This window comes from Gobio gobio (assembly GCF_949357685.1).
Source record: "Gobio gobio genome assembly, chromosome: 10".
NCBI lineage: Eukaryota > Metazoa > Chordata > Actinopteri > Cypriniformes > Gobionidae > Gobio > Gobio gobio.
In genome coordinates this window covers 48,764,394-48,788,507 of record NC_137116.1, presented here as the reverse complement: position 1 = coordinate 48,788,507, position 24,114 = coordinate 48,764,394, and the positions used below count along the sequence as shown (strand labels likewise).

The 24,114-nt window shown below is 39.0% G+C and overlaps 2 protein-coding genes across 6 annotated transcripts in view; one reads left to right on the top strand and one right to left on the bottom strand.

Annotated features, from left to right (window-relative positions):
- Positions 1-17,458, bottom strand: part of atp2b3a (ATPase plasma membrane Ca2+ transporting 3a) — a 40,533-nt gene extending 23,075 nt beyond the window's left edge. For all 5 annotated transcript variants that reach the window (XM_079827189.1, XM_079827190.1, XM_079827191.1 and 2 more), the window contains exons 1-6: positions 16,905-17,458; positions 14,270-14,825; positions 11,394-11,591; positions 10,616-10,873; positions 7,127-7,252; positions 54-182 (exon numbers count right to left, since the gene is read on the bottom strand). In XM_079827189.1, the coding sequence (XP_079683315.1) occupies positions 54-182; positions 7,127-7,252; positions 10,616-10,873; positions 11,394-11,591; positions 14,270-14,477 (919 nt within the window). In that variant the 5' untranslated portion in view covers positions 14,478-14,825; positions 16,905-17,458. The remainder of the gene's footprint in view (positions 1-53; positions 183-7,126; positions 7,253-10,615; positions 10,874-11,393; positions 11,592-14,269; positions 14,826-16,904) is intronic.
- Positions 17,459-19,438: 1,980 nt separating this feature from the next.
- On the top strand, positions 19,439-22,627 carry ugt5e1 (UDP glucuronosyltransferase 5 family, polypeptide E1). The gene is made up of 3 exons (XM_079828219.1): positions 19,439-19,699; positions 20,521-20,614; positions 20,738-22,627. The coding sequence occupies exons 2-3, from the start codon at positions 20,609-20,611 to the stop codon at positions 22,337-22,339; spliced, it is 1,608 nt and encodes a 535-aa protein (XP_079684345.1). The 5' UTR covers positions 19,439-19,699; positions 20,521-20,608; the 3' UTR covers positions 22,340-22,627.
- The last annotated feature ends 1,487 nt before the right edge of the window (positions 22,628-24,114 follow it).

Below are 24,114 nucleotides of genomic sequence, written 5' to 3'. Positions count from 1 at the left end.
GCTCAGTTTTTAATCATATATAAAATAGTTCTAAAGAACTATCTGACACCAACCTTTCTTGCAGTCTTTCTTCTCTTCCTCCATCTCTCCGGCCCCCAGGAGGGTGAAGATGATTCCCGTTTGAGAGTTGACACCAACAGCGGTCACCACCATTTTCCCTGACCCCTCCATTACATGAGTGCCTGAAAATTGAGGGGCACAGAGAAGACTTTTACAGGAAATATATTTTTATAGCTCTTCCCTTAAAAAGCTCAGACACCAGTTACTACATACGTTCATGTCTCTCGTATCACTCTGCACAGTCTGCAGTCTCTCAATTTTCATACCAACGCATATTAAAATAGCTTATTGACGACATCTTGTGATTTAAAAGAGTTAGCTAGTGACTAAAATACTTATTTTCAATTTTCAATTTAAAGGTGTCGTTTTTGAAAAACGCTGTTGAAAAGTGGATCTGACCCGAGCACTAAAACATACTTGTAGCCAATCCGCAGTAAGGGGCGTATATACTCATGATGGGGGAGGAGAGAGTGCACAAGACAGACATTAGAAGAACGGCTATAACAAGAGAAAGATGGCAGAGAAAATACAAAATAAGGAAAGGGCCAGGGGAATATAACTTTAAAAAGAAGGGTTACGATTAAGCAAGAGGTAGAACCCGCATTAATATGGAGAAGCTTTCCAGCGTGGGAGAAACCTTAAGGAGTGTGTAGGCCTGAAAATATAAACCCTAAATGGTGTCACATTCAGGGCCGGATTAACAGATAATCTACTGCCCACTAACATGGTTTTGAAAGCTATTTATTATTTTAAAAAAAGCCTTCAAACTTCTTAAAATGCACATATGTAGATCAGAGAAATCAACATTTTCTTGGGGGACCATGCCCCCCGAACCCCCCAAAATACCTCAAATTTGGGGCCTCACAGGCTTTAAAACTCCTTAAGGCAGTTGCATGCCCAAAAGTTGTTGTTGTGTCTGGAAACCTGTTTGCTTTGGCCTCATATCTGGAGTTAATGCATGTATGCTGTTAATGTGTTGCAGCCTGGAATATTTATATATAGGCCTACTTAATATTAAAATTGAATATTCAGACAGTATTTATTGTATCTTTGTGCTTTGAAGATTTTGTTTTAAAAAAAATACTAATATTTCTGTGGTAGAAAACGTTGTGGCATCAAGATCGGCTACTATGGGGGCCCTTGGGTTTGTTATAGCCCCAGGGCCCAACGTGTTCTTAATCCGGGCCTGGTCACATTTATAATATATTATAAACTTTGACTATCATGTTATGTAGGGAGTTGCGGGGTATTCCAGAAAGACCTGAACTCTCGGTTGATTAACCCAAACCATGCTTCCTCGAGGTATGCTGGTTCCAAAAGTGGATCCGTGAGTAAGTTCAGACAACTCAGTGTATGTTCCCAGATAACACACAAGACATTCTTAAAAGAGCGACGAATCAATGATTCACCATGTAAATAGACGCTAAAAAAAGAGCACCATTCTACTTCCTCTTCTTCTTTTGTTTCATGCCGATTTACACAACCAAATTAAGGCACATCACCACCTATTTGGTGTCATTTTTTTCAAACTTTCGTTAAATAAGTAATCTTTATTCACTGAGAATAAGGATTATATTTTTTATGCTAATCTACATCCATGAGTGAGATGACAATAAAATCAATAATAAATACATTTGAATTGAATTAACATTAAAACATTACCTTGTTATAAGTGCTTTAGAATTAATATATAATATTACATAACTGTAACTATATAGCACATTTAGTTATATTAATATATAACACGCATCTGAATACCTCTTAAGCAAACTAACTGTGGAACAGGTTATGTTCAGAGAGTGAATTGCTATGACTACTTACAAACGCTGAAATTTACCTCCATTTTTGGAACCGAAAGTTTAGGTTATCCGCTTACTTGCTCTTAAAGGGTTACTTCAGCGATTTAGCATTAAGCTTTGTATCAGTAGAAAACTGGTAGTATATTCAAATTATGGTACTTTCCCCCCTTATATCCCCTTGAGACGAGAGAATTATGCATTTTATTTCTGGAAAAAATCTTCCAATGACGCAAATATCATCATTTTGTGTGATCTGAGGATTTTTTGGTCAGAGGGTAGAGACTACAGCCAGTAGAAGGAGCTGTTCCGCATGTTTTCAACCCGCCCACAGCGGAGGGATCTCACTCACAGAATGTAAATGCGCACGGCCGCTCGGGTCGGGCATTAATAACGGAGCGGAGCGATGCGGAGCAAAGGGAGTGTTTCAACTTTTCAATGAATTCCTATGAAAGTTAAGCTTCCATATGCAAACTGATAATGCGCCAGACTAGACACGCGCTGAGAATGACAGCCGCGCTTAACTCAGCTCTGCTCAGATCTTCTAGTGATGAATGAAATCTTACTCCTGCTGCATTTGTGCCGTGACTTTCGTTCGGCTCACTCACACGTTGTTGAAAAGACACGTTCAGTTTTTAATTGTAGTGTCTGTTCTCTAACTGAACGAAATTATTTTATTACTAAGAATATCAAAACGACGGTGGGCACGGTGTAATGGTGGGCAAGAGATAAACCAGTAGCCGCGGCTTTGGGAGTGGCCTCGTAGGGCAGCGAAGCAAGTGCATTCTGAGAGTTGTTGTCTTTCATCCACATGAGGCAAAAATACATTTTCTGTCTTTTCTCAGTCTAGAACGCACCAAATTCAAAAATAATTTCACATTTCTACTACATAAATTACCCAGTTTAAATACACATTCATCTTCCCAGCGCTGAAGTGCCCCTTTAAACATACCCAGGTATGTCACATAACCTGCTTTCTGGAATACCCCCCAGTTCATGAAAAGGGTGTTTGTTCTTTTGGGATGGAAGGGATTACTTTGCCAAGGAGTAAAGGAGCTAAATAACAAAAAGACATTCGACCTGAATTATCATAGTAACAAATTGCTTTCACTTATTGATAATATCATACCCTCGGGCGGCAGGCACAGCGATGCCGTTATAGTCGTTGCCTGTGTTGCATAGCGTGTATGTGAATGTGGGGAAGGAGGCATCAAGATAGGGGTATGATCCTTTTGGGTAGGGGGCGTGTTTGTTTTGGTGATTTTAAATATCAACAGCATTTACCAGAAATTGCACCTTTAATATGTATATTTTGAGCATAGAATGACTAGAAGCTCAGGTATCTTCAGTTAGAGCATGTGTCCATTACAGTCACTCCACTAAACCTAACTCCCATCCGGGTCAAAGGCACCAAATGTAACCAGTCTAACTTAACCCGCTCCGAGCGGGGTCCGAGGCGGCATTCTGACGTAGAACCTGGAAACGCTGTGCTGTTTTTACTACATGAATAGCGCAGGAGAATGACGTTGAAGAGAAGAGATTGTTGAATAAAGTCGTTTTTTTTTGTTTTTTGCACACAAAAAGTATTCTCGTCACTTCTTAACATTAAGGATGAACCACTGTAGTCACATGGACCATTTAAACCATGTCTTTACTACCTTTATGGGCCTTGAAAGTTGCAATGGCGTTGCTGGTTCAAAAACCTCTTGGATTTCAACAAAAATATCTTTGTATCTTTATAAGGTCTTATAGGTTTGGAACGACATGAGGGTGAGTAACTGATGACAGAATTTTCATTTTTGGGTAAACTATCCCTTTAAGGTCTTTAGCGTCCTTGTCAAAAATATCTTAATTTGTGTTCCGAAGATGAACAAAGGTCTTACGGGTTTGAAATTACATGAGGGTGAGTAATAAATGACTTGAATGAATTAACTAACCCTTTAAATACACAGCTCGTATTGGCCTACGTCCGTTACACGTTTAATCTAAAGAAATCAATTATTGTCATTGTTTATACAAGGATTTCAGGGATTTAAAAGTGTCATAAAAATCTTTAAATTCATATCCAAATAAAACCACTGTTGTAGAACAACTACTTCATCTATTGGGCTTAAAGGGATCGTTCACCCAAAAACGAAAATTTGATGTTTTTCTGCTTACCCCTAAAGCATCCAAGATGTAGGTGTCTTCGTTTCTTCAGTAGAACACAAATGTAGATTTTTAACTCCAACCGTTGCTGTGTGTCACTCATATAATGCTTGTCAATGGGGTCTAATTCTATTAGAGTAAAAAAAACATGGACAGACAACTTCAAATTAAACCCCACGGCTCGTGACGACACATTGATGTCTTAAGACACGAAACGATCGGTTTCTGAGAGAAACCCAACGGTATTTATGCAAATATATCACCTCATATCAGACGAACGCTTCAGCTCTGCAGACTGCCATCACTTCCCGTAGGTGAGGTCAAAATTTCGGCCGGGTCATAGATATGTATATGTAGATTCCTCATTCGAGCGATCCACGCCATGATCCACGCAGGCACTAATGAGGTATCTATGTATATATCTATGACCCGGCCGGAATTTTGACCTCACACACGGGAAGTGATGGCAGTCTGCAGAGCTGAAGCGTTCGTCTGATATGAGGTGAAATGAATTGCATAAATACCGTTGGGTTTCTCTCAGAAACTGATCGTTTCGTGTCTTAAGACATCAATGTGTCATCACGAGCCGCAGGGTTTAATTTGAAGTTGTCTGTCCATGTTTTTTTTACTCTAATAGAATAAGACCCCATTGACAAGCATTATATGAGTGACACACAGCAACGGTTGGAGTTAAAAATCTTCATTTGTGTTCTACTGAAGAAACGAAGACACCTACATCTTGGATGCCTTAGGGGTAAGCAGAAAAACATCAAATGTTCATTTTTGGGTGAACTATCCCTTTAACTTGGTATTTGTAATCTTAAAGTGAGGGTGAGGGGAAATGGAAGCCTTAATGTTTATTCATTGTAAATGAGTCATGGATAACCTCATGTAATGTATTGTGGTTGCTTGTTGTGCTCACACTAGCCCCTGCACTTGTCTGAACAAAGGATCAAAATTAAGGCTGAAGTCTCTTCCACGGCCTTTCCTCTTAGTGTGTAATGCAATTAAACTGAGCCAGATCGCTTCTTTGTTCCCTGGTTCGGTGCACATTAAATCATTCTTTCTTTACCAGTATTTTTGTCTTGTTTTCTAGTAAAAATATAACTACTTGAGAAACGTTTTTACTACACCATTGTTTTTTTGTTTTAAGAATTACAACGAACACACTTTAGTGATGTTTATGACTATTGCCAATGAGAGAAGATATGTTTTACAGGGATAAACAAAACAAAATTACTGATTAAGACAATTATTAATTTTTGCAGCAGGCATTTCCTTCACAACAGAAGCCTTCAAATATGCATGTTGAGAAAGACACCTCTCCCATAATGACTGAGAAAATAATATGCGCTCCTTAATGATTAATTACACAAGCTGATGAACGACAGAAAAGCTTGTCAACAAAACAAGAAACGACAGTTTCATAGTCATTTTAAAGTTCAGAAATGTGTGGCAAGAGATAATTACTGGGGTAACATGAAAATCTTAGTTTGCTAAGTGATTCAATACATCATCCAAAATGTATCCTGATAAATCAAAGCAGTTTTAGATTAAGAACCCCCTGCCGTCAAAACCCCTCCTCAATGACCCTGAACTGACTCCACAGGCTGGAACCGACCCAGTACCACTATACTTCTATCTATCATATTATCATATATCATATACTGTACAGTGGGGTAACAAAAGTATAAGATTACTTTACATATACACACTAAATAATAATGTTTTTTTCTAAATAAACAGAAAAGTTTGGGATTTTAAAACAAAGAACAGTTATGATTTAATCAAATAAAATGTGACTGATCATATGACACCTTTGTACAAAAGGGCAGAACTTGCTTCCTATATTTAAATGCAATTTATTCCTATGATGGCAAATCTGAATTTTCATCATCATTACTCCAGTCTCCAATAGCACACGATCATTCAGAAATTATTTAAATATGCTGTTTTTCTGCTCAAGAAACATTTGTTATTATTAATTATTATTATTGTTGTTAAAAATACTGCTCAATATTTTCGTGGAAACTGTGATGTATTTGTTTTCAGGATTCTTTGATGAATAGAAATGTTATTTGAAATAAAAATCATAAATGTCTCTACAGTCAATTTCCTTGCTGAATAAAAGTATTATTTTCTTTTTTTTTTTAAACCCATTTGAACGGTATAGTGTACATTCTTTAATTCACCGTTTCACTCAAATATTTTGTGAAAATATAGATAAACCAAGTGATTCTAAAATGAGCTCTGAAGGGAGTTAATGATATTCAATTTTTTTTCTTTGCACAAATTAGTATTCATTATTCTCCGTTAATGTCAATTTAGTCCATTCTAATCAGATTACACATGCATTTTTCACATACATGCCTAAAAGCATGTTATGTTTCCATAGATTCTGTTTCCCATTTTTCTTTCACACTTGATTATGTTGAGGTTGAGGTTGTGGGGTAGCGCTGTGCGTGTGGCCAAGCGGAGAAACAGATGCTTCTCTGGTGAGCTGTGATCATTAGAAAGAAGCAGCAGAGCAGGTCTCTGGAGGGCCGAACACAAATCTGAGCCCTTCTCCAGGAAGCAGAGATGGGAAGAAGCTGATTAACCTGTTTATCAGACCTTGGGGACATTATCTCATTAAACCAGTCAATGAGATTTAACCCAAGCGCTGAACAACCTGAGTATTAAAGTATTGGCAAAATACTTTGCAAAGTCCCCACCCCCACCAAACAGCAAATTGGTTCAATTCAGACAACAGTGTCATCCTAAATGAACAGATATTGCTGATTTTGTGAACACAATGAAGACTCACAATATACTATACACACGTGATGTCACCATGTAAGTAAAGGGAATAGTGCTTGTGGGATTAAGGGTCCTGCTCAAACATACAAAACACCTTTTGGATTTTTAACCACTAGTCTGCTCCAATGATCGGTTTGCATCCTCAATCATCTGAATTCTTCAACATATGATGAATATCTTTTAGTTTTTGGATGGTTCTGATTAATCAGAACTATTTATGTAAAAACACACAAACATTCATCACAACCTATGGCCATATGGCTGACCCAGTCCACACAACCCCACGCAAACATATGTTCACTTACATAACCTTTACTCCCTACCTGACAGCAGCATGGGATCCTTGTCGATGGATTTGCGTACGTGATCAGACTCTCCGGTGAGGGAGCTCTCATCGATCTTGAGGTCGTTCCCTTGGATGAGAACACCATCCGCAGGCAGGAGGTCGCCTAGGAGACCCCAGAGTGACAGCAACAGATCAATCACATCTTAGCGACTTTGAATACTACTTCCTCTAATGACCAAAATGAGGTAACCAAATAATTAAAAAGAAAAACATATTCGAAAGCATTTTCACATTATACAGCTCTGGAAAAACAGACCACTGTAAAATTAGCAGTAAAATGTATTATTTATATTTATCTGTTTGAGTAAATATATATCTTTTTTATTTATTCTACATTACTGACAACATTTCCAAATTTCAAATAAATATATTGTCATTTAGAGCATTTATTTGCAGAAAAGGACAACTGGTAAAAAAAAAAAAAAAAAAATTCAAACCTCGAATAATGCAAAGAAAACATGTTTATATTCATTTTTAAACAATGTTTTAACTTACGAAGAGTTAAAATGTATAATTTAGGATAATTAGAATAGGATTCTAAATTTATATGTAAATTATTTAGATTATTTTTATATATATTTGAAAAAGGAGGCCCAAATTACTCAAAATTAAATCATTAAATAAATGTTGAAATATTTAAATAAATTATTAAGGCAAGTCACCACAGGTAAATAGGGCCCGAGTTGATTGATTACATTAAGTTTTCTGAAAATTTATATTTAAATATGCAAATGACGCATTGTCTAATTAAATATGCACTAATTTGCATACATTCCAGAACATTGGATAAAGCCAGAACTCATTTTGTGAAAACGGCCTTTAAAAATGTATTGTAATTTAAATCTACATATACGAAAATAGATAAAGTGCAATAAAAGCAACACTTAAAAGTGTATTTTTGAATTTTTTCTTTACACTTGTTTGAAAAAACTCTTAAAAGCAAAATAGCCCAAAATCTCAAAACTGACCCATAGATGAAAAAAAAAAAGTTTTTGCCTGTAATGTCTCGCCTTAAATACATAATTAAATTGTTGATAAAATATAACAATCATTCAATTAATTATTAAACCACCAAACAAATGAATAATACCTTTTATTTCATTTTAGCATTTGTTTGCATTCATTTTTAGCATTATTTGTGTTTCATTTAAGCATGAGGTCATTTCGTTTTCAGGGTTACGGTTGTCGGCACGTCACTCAACAGGGGGCATCACCTTTAGTTTAGGTGCACTTTTGGGAATCGTTCTTTTGAACTGATTCTTTTTAGCTGATTTAACCAGTTACCCCAAATCGGACCGAACGGTCTGAAGTCACCACAGATCTACAAGTTACTCAGTCAAAGCTCACTTTGGTATGTGCCTGACAGTCACTCCGACTCGTTCATTGATAATCCAACAATACACTGACCTGAGAACAGTACGGACATGCTGAGGAGGACTGTCTGCCGAGGGTTTTGTTAAGAGGGTGAAATGTATGTTTCTAATGTCTCTTGCTGAAAAGCATAAAATACAACAAATTAAACGTATTGGAAATATAGCAGTGATCCGACGGCAGTAGTTCTCAAGGTAATAACAGTACTCTGATAGCAATTTTCTCTCGAATCAAGAGTCGGTAAATGGTTACAACAGTACGGACTCGGACGTGTCCGCGAAGAACCAATGAGCTGCTTATACGAGCATATTTGTGAACGAGCTGTTGAATTGAATGAGGGTGCAAAATGTAAGTTTTATTTTTTTTTAATAGTTTCTCATGGTTTATGTAAAAAGGTGATTTGATGAAGACTAATTGATTCACTTTATAAGCTTTAGACATGTAAAACTACATCACTACATCATTATTAGGTTCTTTAATAATAGAATTGCATTTACATGACGTCATTGCGTGATTACATAAACTAGTGAATCGGTTCATTGAAACAAACTGCCCCAAAAGAACCAGTTCGCAGAAAAGAATTGGACTTCCCATCACAACCGCAACAATGAAAATTAAATGACACATGCTTGTGTTACATATTACAACATCATTTACACATACACTCACCTAAAGGATTATTAGGAACACCATACCAATACTGTGTTTGACCCCCTTTCGCCTTCAGAACTGCCTTAATTCTACGTGGCATTGATTCAACAAGGTGCTGAAAGCATTCTTTAGAAATGTTGGCCCATATTGATAGGATAGCATCTTGCAGTTGATGGAGATTTGTGGGATGCACATCCAGGGCACGAAGCTCCCGTTCCACCACATCCCAAAGATGCTCTATTGGGTCTCTATTGAGATCTGGTGACTGTGGGGGCCATTTTAGTACAGTGAACTCATTGTCATGTTCAAGAAACCAATTTGAAATGTTTCGAGCTTTGTGACATGGTGCATTATCCTGCTGGAAGTAGGCATCAGAGGATGGGTACATGGTGGTCATAAAGGGATGGACATGGTCAGAAACAATGCTCAGGTAGGCCGTGGCATTTAAACGATTCCCAATTGGCACTAAGGGGCCTAAAGTGTGCCAAGAAAACATCCCCCACACCATTACACCACCACCACCAGCCTGCACAGTGGTAACAAGACATGACGGATCCATGTTCTCGTTCTGTTTACGCCAAATTCGGACTCTACCATCTGAATGTCTCAACAGAAATCGAGACTCATCAGACCAGGCAACATTTTTCCAGTCTTCAACTGTCCAATTTTGGTGAGCTCGTGCAAATTGTAGCCTCTTTTTCTTATTTTTATTGGAGATGAGTGGTACCCGGTGGGGTCTTCTGCTGTTGTAGCCCATCTGCCTCAAGGTTGTGTGTGTTGTGGCTTCACAAATGCTTTGCTGCATACCTCGGTTGTAACAAGTGGTTATTTGAGTCAAAGTTGCTCTTCTATCAGCTTGAAACAGTCTGCCCATTCTCCTCTGACCTCTAGCATCAACAAGGCATTTTCGCCCACAAGACTGCTGCATACTGGATGTTTTTCCCTTTTCACACCATTCTTTGTAAACCCTAGAAATGGTTGTGCGTGAAAATCCCAGTAACTGAGCAGATTGTGAAATACTCCGTCTGGCACCAACAACCATGCCACGCTCAAAATTGCTTAAATCCCCTTTCTTTCCCATTCTGACATTCAGTTTGGAGTTCAGGAGATTGTCTTGACCAGGACCACACCCCTAAATGCATTGAAGCAACTGCCATATGATTGGTTGATTAGATAATTGCATTAATGAGAAATTGAACAGGTGTTCCTAATAATCCTTTAGGTGAGTGTATATTTATTCATAATAAATGTATATTATATTGTTCAAGTCAAAATTCCTTTGTATTTGTGTAATTCCTTTTAATTATACTTAACATTGCTTAATTAATTGTAGAAATTATGAATTAACTCATAAAGTGAACAGTCATTTAGCAGGGACCGAAGCAGCTTAACAGTACACTTTTTACAACGACAGGTTGAGGAGCCAGTTTTGAACTCCACTGACCATATTTTACTTGGGCAACATCTCCCACCACCAACTCAGCCACGGGGATTTGAATGACCGTGCCGTTCCGCACTACAGCGAAGCGTTGCTCCTGCTCGATACGACTCTGCAGGCCACGGAACTGCTTTTCTTTGCTCCAGTCATTAAACGCCGTCACCAGCACCACGCAGAACACAGAGAGCAGGATAGCTGCACCCTCGATCCAGCCCGCCTCCGCCTCTCCCTCGTCCTCCGCACCTCCACTCGCATTACTACATGCTGGATTGAGAGAGAGAGAGAGAGAGAGAGAGAGAGAGAGAGAGAGAGAGAGAGAGTCAGAGATGAAAAGGTAAAAATGTGTGGGAGGACAGGGAGTTTGAGTGTCTACTTGTGATCCTTTATATTCTTTTATCTATCCATCCATCCATCTCTAACTAAATTCCAGCTATTCTTTGATTTCTTAGCTATCCATGCAATTATACTGGTACTTACAAACAGATATGGGAGGGTTACTTTAATAACACATTAAAAAGTTTCAAAGTTACAACACAAGAGCCCCTTCAGAGACCAAAAAAATGCTAAAATGTTCTGAATAAAAACATGTACAAGTTGCAGTGTTAGTATAAGCAAATTAAAGGTCACCAGACCTTTTAATGGGAAATTTGAATGGGGCTACGACGTGAAACATATCACATTTTCCCTGAGCTTCCAATGTAAGGTCAGCAATCCCTTTTGTAAATAGATTAGCATTTTTGATCATTTTTACTATTTTATCACTGAATACTTAAGACCAAGTCACCTTCAGTGTCCCCTCCTGGCGGCTGGTAAAAGGACAGTCCGAGGGAAATTATGGCCGCAATTTCCAGGATTATAAGGGTAACATCCTGTAGAGCCTCCCACACGAGCTGAAGGAAGGTCTTGGGCTTCTTAGGAGGGATGAGGTTCATTCCAAACACCTGCCGACGTTTCTCCAAGTCTGCAGGATTGTCCGATAATCCTTTTGAAAAGGAAAGATGGCAGTAAATGTCATCGTTACCTCTCAAATTTTAGTGAGACATTCAAAAGTTGATACAATCTGTAAAGCCTGAAACATTTCCACCAGTTTTAGTTACGGTGCAAAAAAAACTAAATTCATTCATTAATGGGGTTTTCTTTTCTCCATGCAAACACTTTTGAGAACTTCCTGGATGCTTATTACTCATCACTGAATTCTGTTAGCACCAATCCCTGACCTCTTAGTGTGACAGGAAAAGAGGAGAGAGGACATTACAAGAGAACACAGGGCACAGATGGTTAAGTCAGTGTGTTTCGGATGCACCACAGGGTGTGATTTTTGGCAGCAAGACCCAGACAGACTGTTACGCTCTCTGAATCCTCACCCTGCCAATCATCACCTGCTGCCCCTGGCAACCTCTCATCTCCCATCAGAGCTTCCCTTTCACTCACTGTAAACCCTAATTGAGTTACTCCAATGGTTTGTAGGAAATCATTTCCCTAACTCATTCCAATTGCCCCACTTAATTCATTAAGTCTCTGTTCGTGGCACAATATACGCAAGTAAATTAAGACAACGAAGATACGCCAGTGCAATCCTCCTTCCACGGACAACCAGAATTGAAAGACTTTTGCAGTACATCCAGCCCTTTCTTCTACCCTTTCATCTTTCCATCCATGCCCGTAAGCTTCCCTTTTTGTATCCCTTTCACGGTTTCTGAAGAGAGGAGAAAGAGCTTTACAATAAACTTAAAGTAACCTCATCGTGGCTGCCAAATAGCGATGTAGGCAGCCCGCATGACTTGGTCTGAAAGCAAGTGGTCAGAACAAGATGCGAATCAATGTGATTATCAGAGCGCAAAGTAGGATCATCTACCCAGAATAGCAACAGCAATAAAAGATTCAGAGCAAAATCATTCTTAAATTCCTTTAATAGTTAAGAATAAATCTTAACTAACTACATTTTGTGATTTTATCTAGTATTTCTGATCATTCAAAGCATTAAATAGTAGGAATAACAATTATTTTAATAGTTTTAGTTTACAATTCTAAAACTATTTAAAAAAACATTCCCTGCTTGGGGAATTTTCAAGAAACGGCTAAAGACGCATCTTTTTCATCAACACGAGACACATTAATACTAACACTTTCTATCTATTTTTTCCCTTTATAAAAAAGTGTTAGTACTAGCAAATTAAAGGTCACCGAAAATTTGAATGAGGCTAAAACATGAAACATATCATGTTTTTCCTGAGCGTCCAATTAAAGGCCAACAAGATTTTGTTTGCATTTTTACTATTTTATCACTAATTACTTAAGACCAAGTCTAGCCTGGCTCCGCCCCCCTACCCATTTCCGCTCAATTTTCATTTTCCTTCAGTACTCCGTCTGGGATTGCGGTATATTCTCTGGTGTTCGCCGGTCAAATTTTAACCCGTCCAATCAGCGAACAGAGGGAGTGGCTAAGAACGATGACATTGATGTCGTGCGCTAGTTTGAGATGACATACGTCACGACAGAACGTTAGCGATTGGTTATGATCCAGAGTGGCTCTGGGCAGATCCAATAATTTTAAACTTCAACAGAGTACCCACCTTCAAGGAAGTGAACTCTTGTCAATGGAGAGTGGCCAGACTCTCTGTACAAATTAAATGTAGGACCAGGCTAGACCAAGTCACCTTCACTATCCCCTTTTTTTCCCTTTATAAAAAAAGTGTTGCCCTTTTATTGGTATTGTTGCTTCACTTTGGGTAAAAGCATCTGCTAAATGATGAAATGTAAATGCGATATCAACCTATGACTCTATCTAATAAAACATGAAAATGTGTTTGAAAAATCTTGAATTTTCCCAAAAAGTCCGATGATGTTGCATAAAGACTCATAGGGAGATGTTCTGAAAAACTAGGACTTCAATTTCTTAAAACAAAACAATGCTGCAAAGAGAAAGACAGCATTACTGATAACACGGCCAATGCCTGCTTTCAAAAGCAGATAAAAGCGCCTGGCATTTGGTATTCTTTCTGTGAGGCTTGTTTTGAAACGGAGTGAATATAACTGCGACAGGAATTCTGTCATTATTTACGCATCCTCCGGTCATTCCAAATCTGTATAACTGACTTTCTTCTGTGGACCACAAAAGGAACGGTTTTGAAGAACTGAACTGGTTGCTCATTCACATGCAATTACAAAGAATGAGGACTTAAATCTTTCAAGCTTTAAATAGGACACGAAAGCACCATGAAAGTATCATAAAATGGTCCACAGAATTTGTGCACTACATTAAAGTCTATAACGGCTTAAATATTGGTCTGTTCCTGACTCAAAATGATTGTATGGCTACAGGAGACCTATATGAATATGTCGTACAAGTCTAATGGACCACTTTTACGATACTTTTATGGTACTTTTCTTATGCATATTTTCTGATAAAAGCCTCAGTACCCATAGGGACTAACTGCTTGGTACACAGCAATCAGTACAATTCTCCATTTGCTTTCCATGGAAGGAATAAAATCATACAGTTTTGAATGACCTGAGAGTGAGTAAATGACCACTGAATTTTTACAATAGCTGAATAGCTTCTTTAATAGCCCGAAAATGTCTGTATGTTTTAGTATGCGCGTGTGATCTTATGTAATTTAACGAGTGATATGGTCACATGTCTAAACTAGTGCTACTCACCATCTGCAGGTGAAGTCTTGAGTCTGTGACAGAGGGTTTCTGTATCTGTGAAGCTCTCCTGGATCTTCTGCAGGGCCTCGGCTCCCCTGAGCTCCATCAGCGAGGACAGCTCATCCACTGACACCCCGAAATCCCCCTCATGGCCTCCTGTGTCCATCCCTGGCTTCTTAGGGTGGAACTCTACCGTGCTATTGCCCAGATCCCCCATGATGGTGTGTTGGTTGTGGAAGACTGGCAGCTTTTTAGCAGACACTATGAGCTAAGAACCTGGGAAAATCTCTTTTGTCCTATTTATATTCCTCCTCGCCTTTTTCTAAGATGCTCTCTATGTAGTTCTCCATTTTGAGACATGAATCGTCAGGTTGTTTGGGGTTTTCTATTCTATGGTGTGGTAGCAGGGGATCCCCTGAAATATCCCCCCATAAAGAAAAAATCAGCAAATAAAGTGGTCGCCATTGTGCCAATCCATCTCTATGAAGACCAGATGAATCAAGTGTTACTGATTATTAAACAATAAAGGGGATCTAGTGACACAGGAATAACATCTGTAAATAACCTGAGAGGGGGGAAAATTTTTTAAATATTAGTCATTCATCGCTGAACTTGCTCAAACCAAAAACACAGACAAATGCAAGTGATCAAGATGCCACCTTAAAATCTTGAGACAAAATATAAACATGAAGGACTTTTACATATTTAATTCATTAAAAAATAATGTTATGAAAATAAAACATTATCATTAAAATATTTTTTAAATAGCTACAAAATGATTTGAGAAGAATTGTTTGAAATATGAAAAACTATAAAACGTTTTTACAGGCTCATTAATCAAAGTGTAATAACCTAATAACCATGATCACAAAATATATAGAAACAGCTAGAGACAATGATTTAAGAATTTTGCGTGAAATAATATTATTTTATTTTATGCTATTTAATGGCTTTTCAACAGTAGAAAAGGCAACATACAAAAAAAACAAACATTATTTTTGCTTGCAGGAGGTTGAATAATGAGAATGAACTATGTCAAATTTAAGCATACAAAACAAGTGAACACTTGTCCCAATATGTATGGCCATAATATCCATGTCCTAGGTGCAACTTTTCATCTATCTGCCTTCATAATATATTAGAACAAATAGTTGAATGCGTATTTTACTTAGCCAAAGCGTTCACTTGTTCAGGCTACCCATACAGCAGAAGTTATTGCGACAACTAGCCCCGGTATCTCCTAGGTTAGGCCTACCTAAAACGTATTTAAACCTACTTCTCTAGATTTCATTAAGAACATGTTTGTTAGTTTTTGCCTAATGGTAACGTTCAAAAAGTGGAAATAATGGTTTAAACGTCTCGAAATGTGGAGGTGGCATTTTGCTCACCGAGGAGTCACAGGTGTAGGTAGTTTGTGGGAAACAAGTAGCCAAGAGTTCATCGTGCACACCTACTGCAATGGATTGTTTACATAATGTCCGATGGAAACCGAGGACAATTACTTCTTATCTAAACGCCTTTTGAAATACTCTTGATAAAAGCGTTGTGTGTGCGCCTCTCCCCAACCCATGTACTTTACAGTGCCGCCTCTCGACGCAAAATCTGCCTTCACTCAGAACGAGACGCCTGCGCATGCGCACATAAACACTTGCCCAATCCCACTGCAGAACAGATTTACGAAGGCAACACTACCAGCCATCAGGCCTGCGATTTTGGATGACATTACAATCCGCTTGAGCTCTGCGCCTCCATTTCCCTGCTGTGACACCAACTTTACTGAACATTTAAACCCATAATCTGTGTGCGCGCATCCTCATCTTTTATTAAAAAAGGCCAGAAGATTCCTCAACAAACATGCTCTTTAAACACGATGATGCCCTTTCCTGGTAACCTTCAGGAATCAGATGTTCACCTTGGTCCAGTGTACAGCTGCTCAGTGCTTATGACAGAGCCTGTAGCATTTGTGTTATGATTTTTCTCTCTCGTTTTAATCACGGCAAAGAGGTACAAATGTATATTAAAAACATTAAGAGGGGATTAAAATGAGATGCTGCACAAACTGACCAGACAGCAAGGTTACATCCATCCTGCTTTTCTGTCTACCCAAAACTACTTTTTTTATTTGAATTTTTTTCTTAATTAAGTTTATGGTAGCTACAATAATGAAGATTACTATTTTTAAATAAATGTTAAAGTGTTGAGAATATAAGTCTTTTATAATAGGATACTGTATTATTATGTGTGATTATTTTATTTAAAAAATATTATTATTATTAGCCTCTCTATAGGCTATATATTTTTTTATTTATATTACCGTAAGATTAGGCTATTTTCTCTGTATTACCATTTTATTTTAATGACATTAAAACAATTGTTGAACAACCAAGAATACACTCATGACAAAAAATGTCATATTATTGGTGAATAATATCAGCATAAATGTGCCGGTTATAGCCTACTGTAAATGATGATGATAATGTCCATGTAATGCTTACCTACTGATGTTATATTAATAAAGCACTTTAATTATACATTAGCAGACACTCGACTGCAACAAATAGACAAACCCAACACAAAACATATACCCTGCTGACACCTCAAGGCACTTGTTAACGTGTATCCATGAACAAATATATTCACTCACCGCGCAGGCCATGCTCCAAGGACATTTGACGTTGAGTCGGAAAAAGGCAGGAAAACGGCATGATATCCAGTGATTTATCCTCAAATCATGCCCATCATGGAGAACACAAAAATGAAAGTCACATCATTTGACCTTTACGCTATTCCAAATGCAGATGATGCGCAACGGTGCAGAAGAGAAATCAGATGAAGGGAGCAGGAGGCAGCAGACGGTGGTGACCACTTCATCTTATGCGGAAGAAAACCTGAATGATGCAGATGAGATTGTACCATGTCCGCATTAATTAATCTGTTAAAAACGGCGTGTTGTGCAGTCGGGAACGTAAAGGAGGGTCGTTTTGGTCACATCGTTGCTGTTATATTTGGCGCTGATTGATAGAGTGATGGGTGAAGGAGAGATGTGGGTCTACATGCTGATGATGCCCGTTTGACGCGCATCTCGCGGTGATGATGGCAGCAGAGGCAGCAGCGGCAGCATCCGAGCGCTGGAGGACGGGCGGGCGGTGGGGGAGGGGCGGATGAATTACCGTCGCTCTCCAAGCCTCTCTCTCTCTCTCTCTCTCTCTCTCTCTCTCTCTCTCTCCGCAATCCTTTTCCCGGTAAAGACGAATTCTACTATGGCGAAGGATTGGTTTTAAATATTCATAACCCAGGCTTTTGCCGTAGGAAGGTAACCAAGCAAGGTAACAACGCAACGTCAGCACGAATGATAAATATTCATGAGCAGAACACTCGCCATTGGGTGGTTGTCACGATACGTTAGCATGATGTACTTAATATTCATAAGCAGAACATTCGCCATTGGGTGGTTGTCACGATCCGTTAGCATGATGTACTTAATATTCACAAGCAGAACATCCGACATTGGAGGGTTACAGGCAGCGTCAGCATGAGCTTATTAATATACATGAGCTAAATTTGCATGTTAGCACAAAATCGCGATACGTGACAAAAAGATATCAAATGATTAATTTTCTTTTATTATTATAATAACCTATTTTGTATAATAATAATAATAATAATAATAAACACAAGATTGAGACAAAAATTCCCAGAGTTAAGCCAAATAAAAAGAAACAATAAAAACATATAGATATAAGATATTGCTTGTTGAATTTGCTCTTTAATTCATTCACCTCTCTCTCTCTCTCTCTCTCTCTCTCTCTCTCTCTCTCTCTCTCTCGGCTGGGTTTCTGAGCATTAATTATAAAGCGAGTGATCATGCAGTCTCCTGCCTGTAGCTCCATTAATAAACCATCCTGACAAAAGGTTTGAGAAAGAGAGAACCCTGGTTCAATTAATATTCATTTCAATTTTCAAAGTAGGCTACTTTATTGGGACGATTGTTCATGCATAGGCCTACAATATTGCCAAAATGTTGTGTTTTCCTGTTTTATGGGGACAGGCAACATAATTAATTTTATACTGTAGGCCTATTTGTATCCCCTTACACTAACCCTATAAAGCAACACATCACAGACAATCTTCTGCATTTTTACCTTTTCAAAAAACATTATTTGAATGATTTAAGCTGTTTTCCTCAAGGGACAAAAAAAATCCATCTTGATATCGCCATCTTTGTGGGGACATTTTGTCCCCTATAGGGTTTACTAGGACCACGCACACATCTCTCTCTCTCTCTCTCTCTCTCTCTCTCTCTCTCTCTCTCTCTCTCTCTCTCTCTCTCTCTCTCTCTCTCTCTCTCTCTCACACACACACACACACACACACAATTCAATTTGATTTGTTATCATTACAAATTTATGTGCACTACTGTTGTTTTACATTGCACTTTTTTGTCATAAATAAAGCACACTAAAATTTAGAGAGTGGGAAATCAGAAGAGGCGTAAAAACACTGAACATATGCCCTCTGTGTCTTTATATTAGCCACTCGAATGATTTCAAGTAAGTTCAATTATGAAATAAATAATGACCTGTTGACAAACACTCATGTGGACTGCATTCATGTTCTGTAATGTTCTCCTGACGTGTCAACCCCTCTAGTGGAGAAGAATGGCATTGTATCCTCTCTTGTGGCTGCGAAAGTTATATCAATGATTTCTGAAGCCAAGCAGATGAAAGATGAAAGTGATGAAATCTTTTACAATGCTGTTAGCTAACACTTAATAAGTGTCTTCGCCCTATACTGAGGTGAAAACAACATTATACCCATGTCAAATAAGATACTGGATTGAACTGAAATTCTGAAAAACATTGAAAATAGGAATTCTATTTGATCCTGAGTAGGATATTTTTAAAAGAAGGTTCTTGTTTTCACTGGCCCCAAATTATGATTTTCATGATTGCACTCTTTTTGGATTATTTGACACGTCAGAAGTGGAACAATGTGCATTTTGCCAGCACTTGTGTTTTGGTTCCATGTTTTGTCCATACTTTTTCCTCAAAGGCCTTTTTTAATGAGTTAGATTCGTTTAAACAAGGGTGGAATGTGCTGTATGTAATCCCCAGACATAATCTGTTTGTAGGCCTGCCCCTCTCTCTTTCTTTCTTCCTCCAAACACATGTTCAGACCCCTTTTGAGGCTATAGGCTAAATAAACGCACAGAGGAAGTACAGTTCTGGACCAAAGTTCAACCTCATGCTGTTCCCGGGCTGATTTCTATGCCAGTCACCACTTTTACAACAAGAAATATACAATGAAAACATAAGTGCAGGACCTTGCTCACTCTTGGCAATACACTTTCACACGGCTGTCTGCCAGATCAGGAATAAATACTGCACTGTTGGGGCAGTCACATTGCAAAACTTCTCTTCAGGACAAGTCCTATACAAGGTATGTCTCATTCTGCTCTGTGTGCTTTAAAATGTTTCATTTTGCAGTAGTATAGTCAATGTAAATATCATTATAAAGAGGGAATGAAGACTATTGCACAGTGTAACAATGTAGTCATTTTTTTTATACAATGAGTTACACAGTTATACGCTTATGCATATTTGTGCAAATCACTAAATTGCTTCCACTGTGCAGCTTATTAAACAGTAGGTGTTGATGCTCAAGTCATTGGTATGCAAAAGCTTAATCTTGGATGAATAGCCTTTACATAACTATTCAGCATGCATGTGAAGGAAATGTATCTGTGCTTAGTTACGTGACGTAGCATTAGTGCAAGTAGTTTCTCACATGCCAACAGTGAACTCTTAGACCTGCACGTGTTCAACTGATATCTTGAAGAAGGGCCAGGTCAATGTGCAATGGTTCTCTCAGATAACTGTGAACTTAAGTGAAAGGGCAGCCCACTGGCAAATGAGGAATTGAGAGAAAAAATTATAAATAAATCAATAAAAAATGGTGAGACAAAAGGCTCGAGATCATTACAAAAGGCTTAAAATAAGCACTGATATCAGTGTGTAACCATATGGGAATAATGACTCATATTATGTTATGCAATACAATATTATCAGAAAGAATTAGCATAGGTATTTATCCCTCCATTAATTTGGGTTTACACAACAGCAAATTAAGAATCAATAGGATGTTTGTACTTGATTTGTAATAAGCAGTTTCAGAATTTTTGCCTAATGCTATTCATTTAATGAGCCAAAAAGTCACCATTAATGGTATTCTGAACCTGTATGACTTTCTTTTTTCTGCAGAACACAAAAAGTATATATATTTTGAAAGTCCAAGTGGTCCGAACAACATTATACCACTTTGACGTTCATTTTATGGACCAAAAACAACATGAAGGTGAGTAGATGACAGACTTTTTAATACTGGTGAATTATCCCTTTAAACAAAACAAATATAGTAAATCAGTCAACTTGGCATTTCCCAATCAAAATGATTGACTAATCAAACATACATTTTCAGACAATGCTGCAGCATCCCCAAATCTTTGTCCTTGTTGTATTCCTTTGGAGTCTCCCACCACTTTCCCTGGCTGGGAAGATCCTAGTGTATCCTGTGGATGGAAGCCACTGGCTTAACATGGACATTCTGCTACGAGAGCTTCATCAGCGAGGTCACGAACTGACAGTGGTCCGTTCAGCCAACAGTTGGTACATCCCAGAGAACACCACACACTACACGTCCATCACCGTCCATGTTGAGCACCTCAGCAGTCTGGAGGACCCCGAGTACATGGCATCCTTTCTTAAGAGAAACATTGACATTAATAGAGGGGAAGGATCGGTTTGGTCATTCATTGCCCTGCAGAAAGAAACCATCACTCTTTTAGAAGAGTCTCACAAGTCCTCTGCTGAGATGGTGAGGACCATCCTAGAAGATAAAAAGCTTATAAAAAACCTCAAAGACTCCAAGTTTGATTTGATGCTAACTGATCCTGGTTTTGCAGGAGGGGTCATATTGGGCGCGTACTTGGGTCTACCAATGGTGTACAACGTACGATGGATAACAAACGCAGAAGGGCACTTTGCAATTGCACCCTCACCGCTTTCTTACATCCCAACTATCGGATCCCGGGTGACGGACAAAATGAGCTTCGCGGATAAAATGAAAAATCTCTTGCATTTTGGAATCGGCCAATACATAGACCACATGCTCACAAGGCCCCTCTATCAAGGAGTTATCAGCAAATACATCGACCCGAACTCCAATGTCTACGCTCTGATACAAGGAGCGGATTTGTGGCTCATGCGAGTCGATTTTGTATTCGAGTTCCCTCGTCCTACTATGCCCAATGTGGTCTACATGGGAGGTTTCCAGTGCAAACCCTCCAAACCTCTACCAGATGAATTGGAGACGTTTATCGAGAGTTCCGGAGAGCATGGGGTGGTGATCATGTCTTTGGGTACTCTGCTTGGAAGTCTGGTTCCTGACATATCTGAGGTCATCGCATCTGCCTTCGCTCGATTGCCGCAAAAGGTGATTTGGAGGCACGTAGGGGAAAAGCCATCTACGTTGGGGAACAACACACTTATAGTGGAATGGTTGCCTCAGAACGACCTTCTAGGCCATCCTAAAACTAAAGCTTTTGTCACCCATGGAGGAACAAATGGAATCTACGAGGCTATTTACCACAGCGTGCCGATGCTTGGACTCCCGCTCATGTTCGACCAATTCGACAACATGATTCGCCTGGAAGCCAGAGGGGTGGCTCAAGTGCTCGATGTCGCAGCCCTGGATGTGGATGCCCTAACGCAAGCTCTGAGGGACATCCTGGATGAAAGTCAACCATACCAGAAGAACATGCGCAGAATGTCAAGTCTACATCATGACACACCGCTCAAGCCAATGGACAGCGCCATCTTTTGGCTGGAGTTTGTCATGAGGCATAAGGGTGCGGCGCATTTGCGCACGGAGTCCTACAAGCTTCCTTGGTATTCCTACCACTGCGTGGATGTGCTAATGCTGATAGTGAGTTTGTTTACAGCAGTTTGTCTGCTCTTGGTCTTGATAAGCAGGGCTTTGCTGAAAGTTTTTGTCAGGACAAGAAAAGCCAAAAAAGAGTGAAGACATTTTTGGTAACAATTTATTTTTCTTTAGGCCGATATCATTAATGCTGCTCTAGGGGGGCTTCTCATTTCTTGTTTGTGCATCTGCTTTTCCTTTCCCGGAAGGAAAATGAGGACAGAGGAATCCAAGAAATTATTATTTGTACATTGATTCTTGATCAATCATCAATTCACAGCGTCATCAGCTGAGTTCAAGGGATCTGCCCTTATGTTGTTGAAGTTTTGTTATTTAAGAAATTCATAATAAATACTAATAATAAAGCAAGATATGCCGTTGAAATATGTGATATGAATGGTTTATTGACCGTAAATGAAAAGCATCAATTAAAATAATTGACATGTGAAGGGGAAGGAGAATTTACACGTACGTCAGGTTTCTTGACAAGAAAGACTTCCGCATAGGATACACCTGTGCATCCTCGCTCCTCTAGAAACTTCCTCACTCCTTGCGGTGCAATTAGAGAATTGAGGCTGAGTTTGATTGGTTTCAGGGTCACCGACTGGAGGACGGAGGAGCGAGGAAATGAGGAAGCATCAAATGGAGTATTGAGAAGCACTCATTGTTTGTCTGGCTATCACCAGACAAAAGCTCAATTTAAGATTGAACATTGGTCTAGGGAGTCTGCTATGCATTTTCTACTGCACAAGAGGCGAGCATTAGTCAAATGACTCTGTATGCAATTGGATAGTCCTTCAACCAATCAGACCACAAGAGGCGTGATCAACGGGCAACGACCCATCGCTTCTCTATCCGTCGTGTTAAACCCGCTAATAGCGCGCCAGGTGGATAAGCCAGTCTGTGATGGGTTCCCGCAAAAGTGTAACAGAAGCAGTAGAAATGAATGTACAGGTTTCCAGACTGAGTTGCAGGGCGAAATCAAATCGCCAGCAGATCAGATCCAATGGGTCAAGGTTTGGTTAGTTTGCATGGCCTTGTTAGCTGGAAGATGTTGTAACTAAAAAAAGTAATACATCTTTCTCCATTAATAATTTTGCAAGCAACATTTAAATAGCAAATATATAAAAGTAGACTTTTACCGTTGCCCAATTGTTGAAAGGCTTTTAAAAGCGTGCAATGGACATTTCTGCTGCCTTTCACAAGTAAGTTTAGTCACTAGAGAAGAGCTTGGGGCTGTTAGCGTTCTTATGGTGCCATCAGTCAATCAGTGCTGTCCAGAGTGATCACTCACACAACATTTAGATTCAGATGATTGGCTCAAAACCTGGCAGAACTAAGCATAAGCAATAGAGCCATATAGAAATGAATTGCAATGCTAACGTTTTAAAGGTATTTTTAAACAGCTTTTCCAAACCCTCCCATTAACAGCCATCTCAAAAAAAAAAATCATGTTTGAGACAATGTTGCTTTGTTATTGTCTGGCTATCACCAGACCAAGCTCAATTTAAGATTGAACATTGATCTGGGGAGTCTGCTCTGTATTGCCTACTGCACAAGAGGCGTGATCAACGAGCATAAATTAAATGACTCTGTACGCAATTGGATAGTCCTTCAACCAATCAGACCACAAGAGGCGTGATCAACGGGCAACGACCCGTCGCTTCTCTATCCGTCATAGTGTTAAACCCACCAATAGCGCGCCAGGTGGATAAGCCAGTCTGTGATTGGTTCCCGCAAAAGTGTAACAGAAGCAGTAGAAATTAATGGACAGGTTTCCAGACTTGAGTTGCGGGGCGAAATCAAATCGCCGGCAGATCAGGCTGGGTTTACACAGTCTAGCTTGGTCAAGCAGTTCAAACAAATAGAGCAATGTT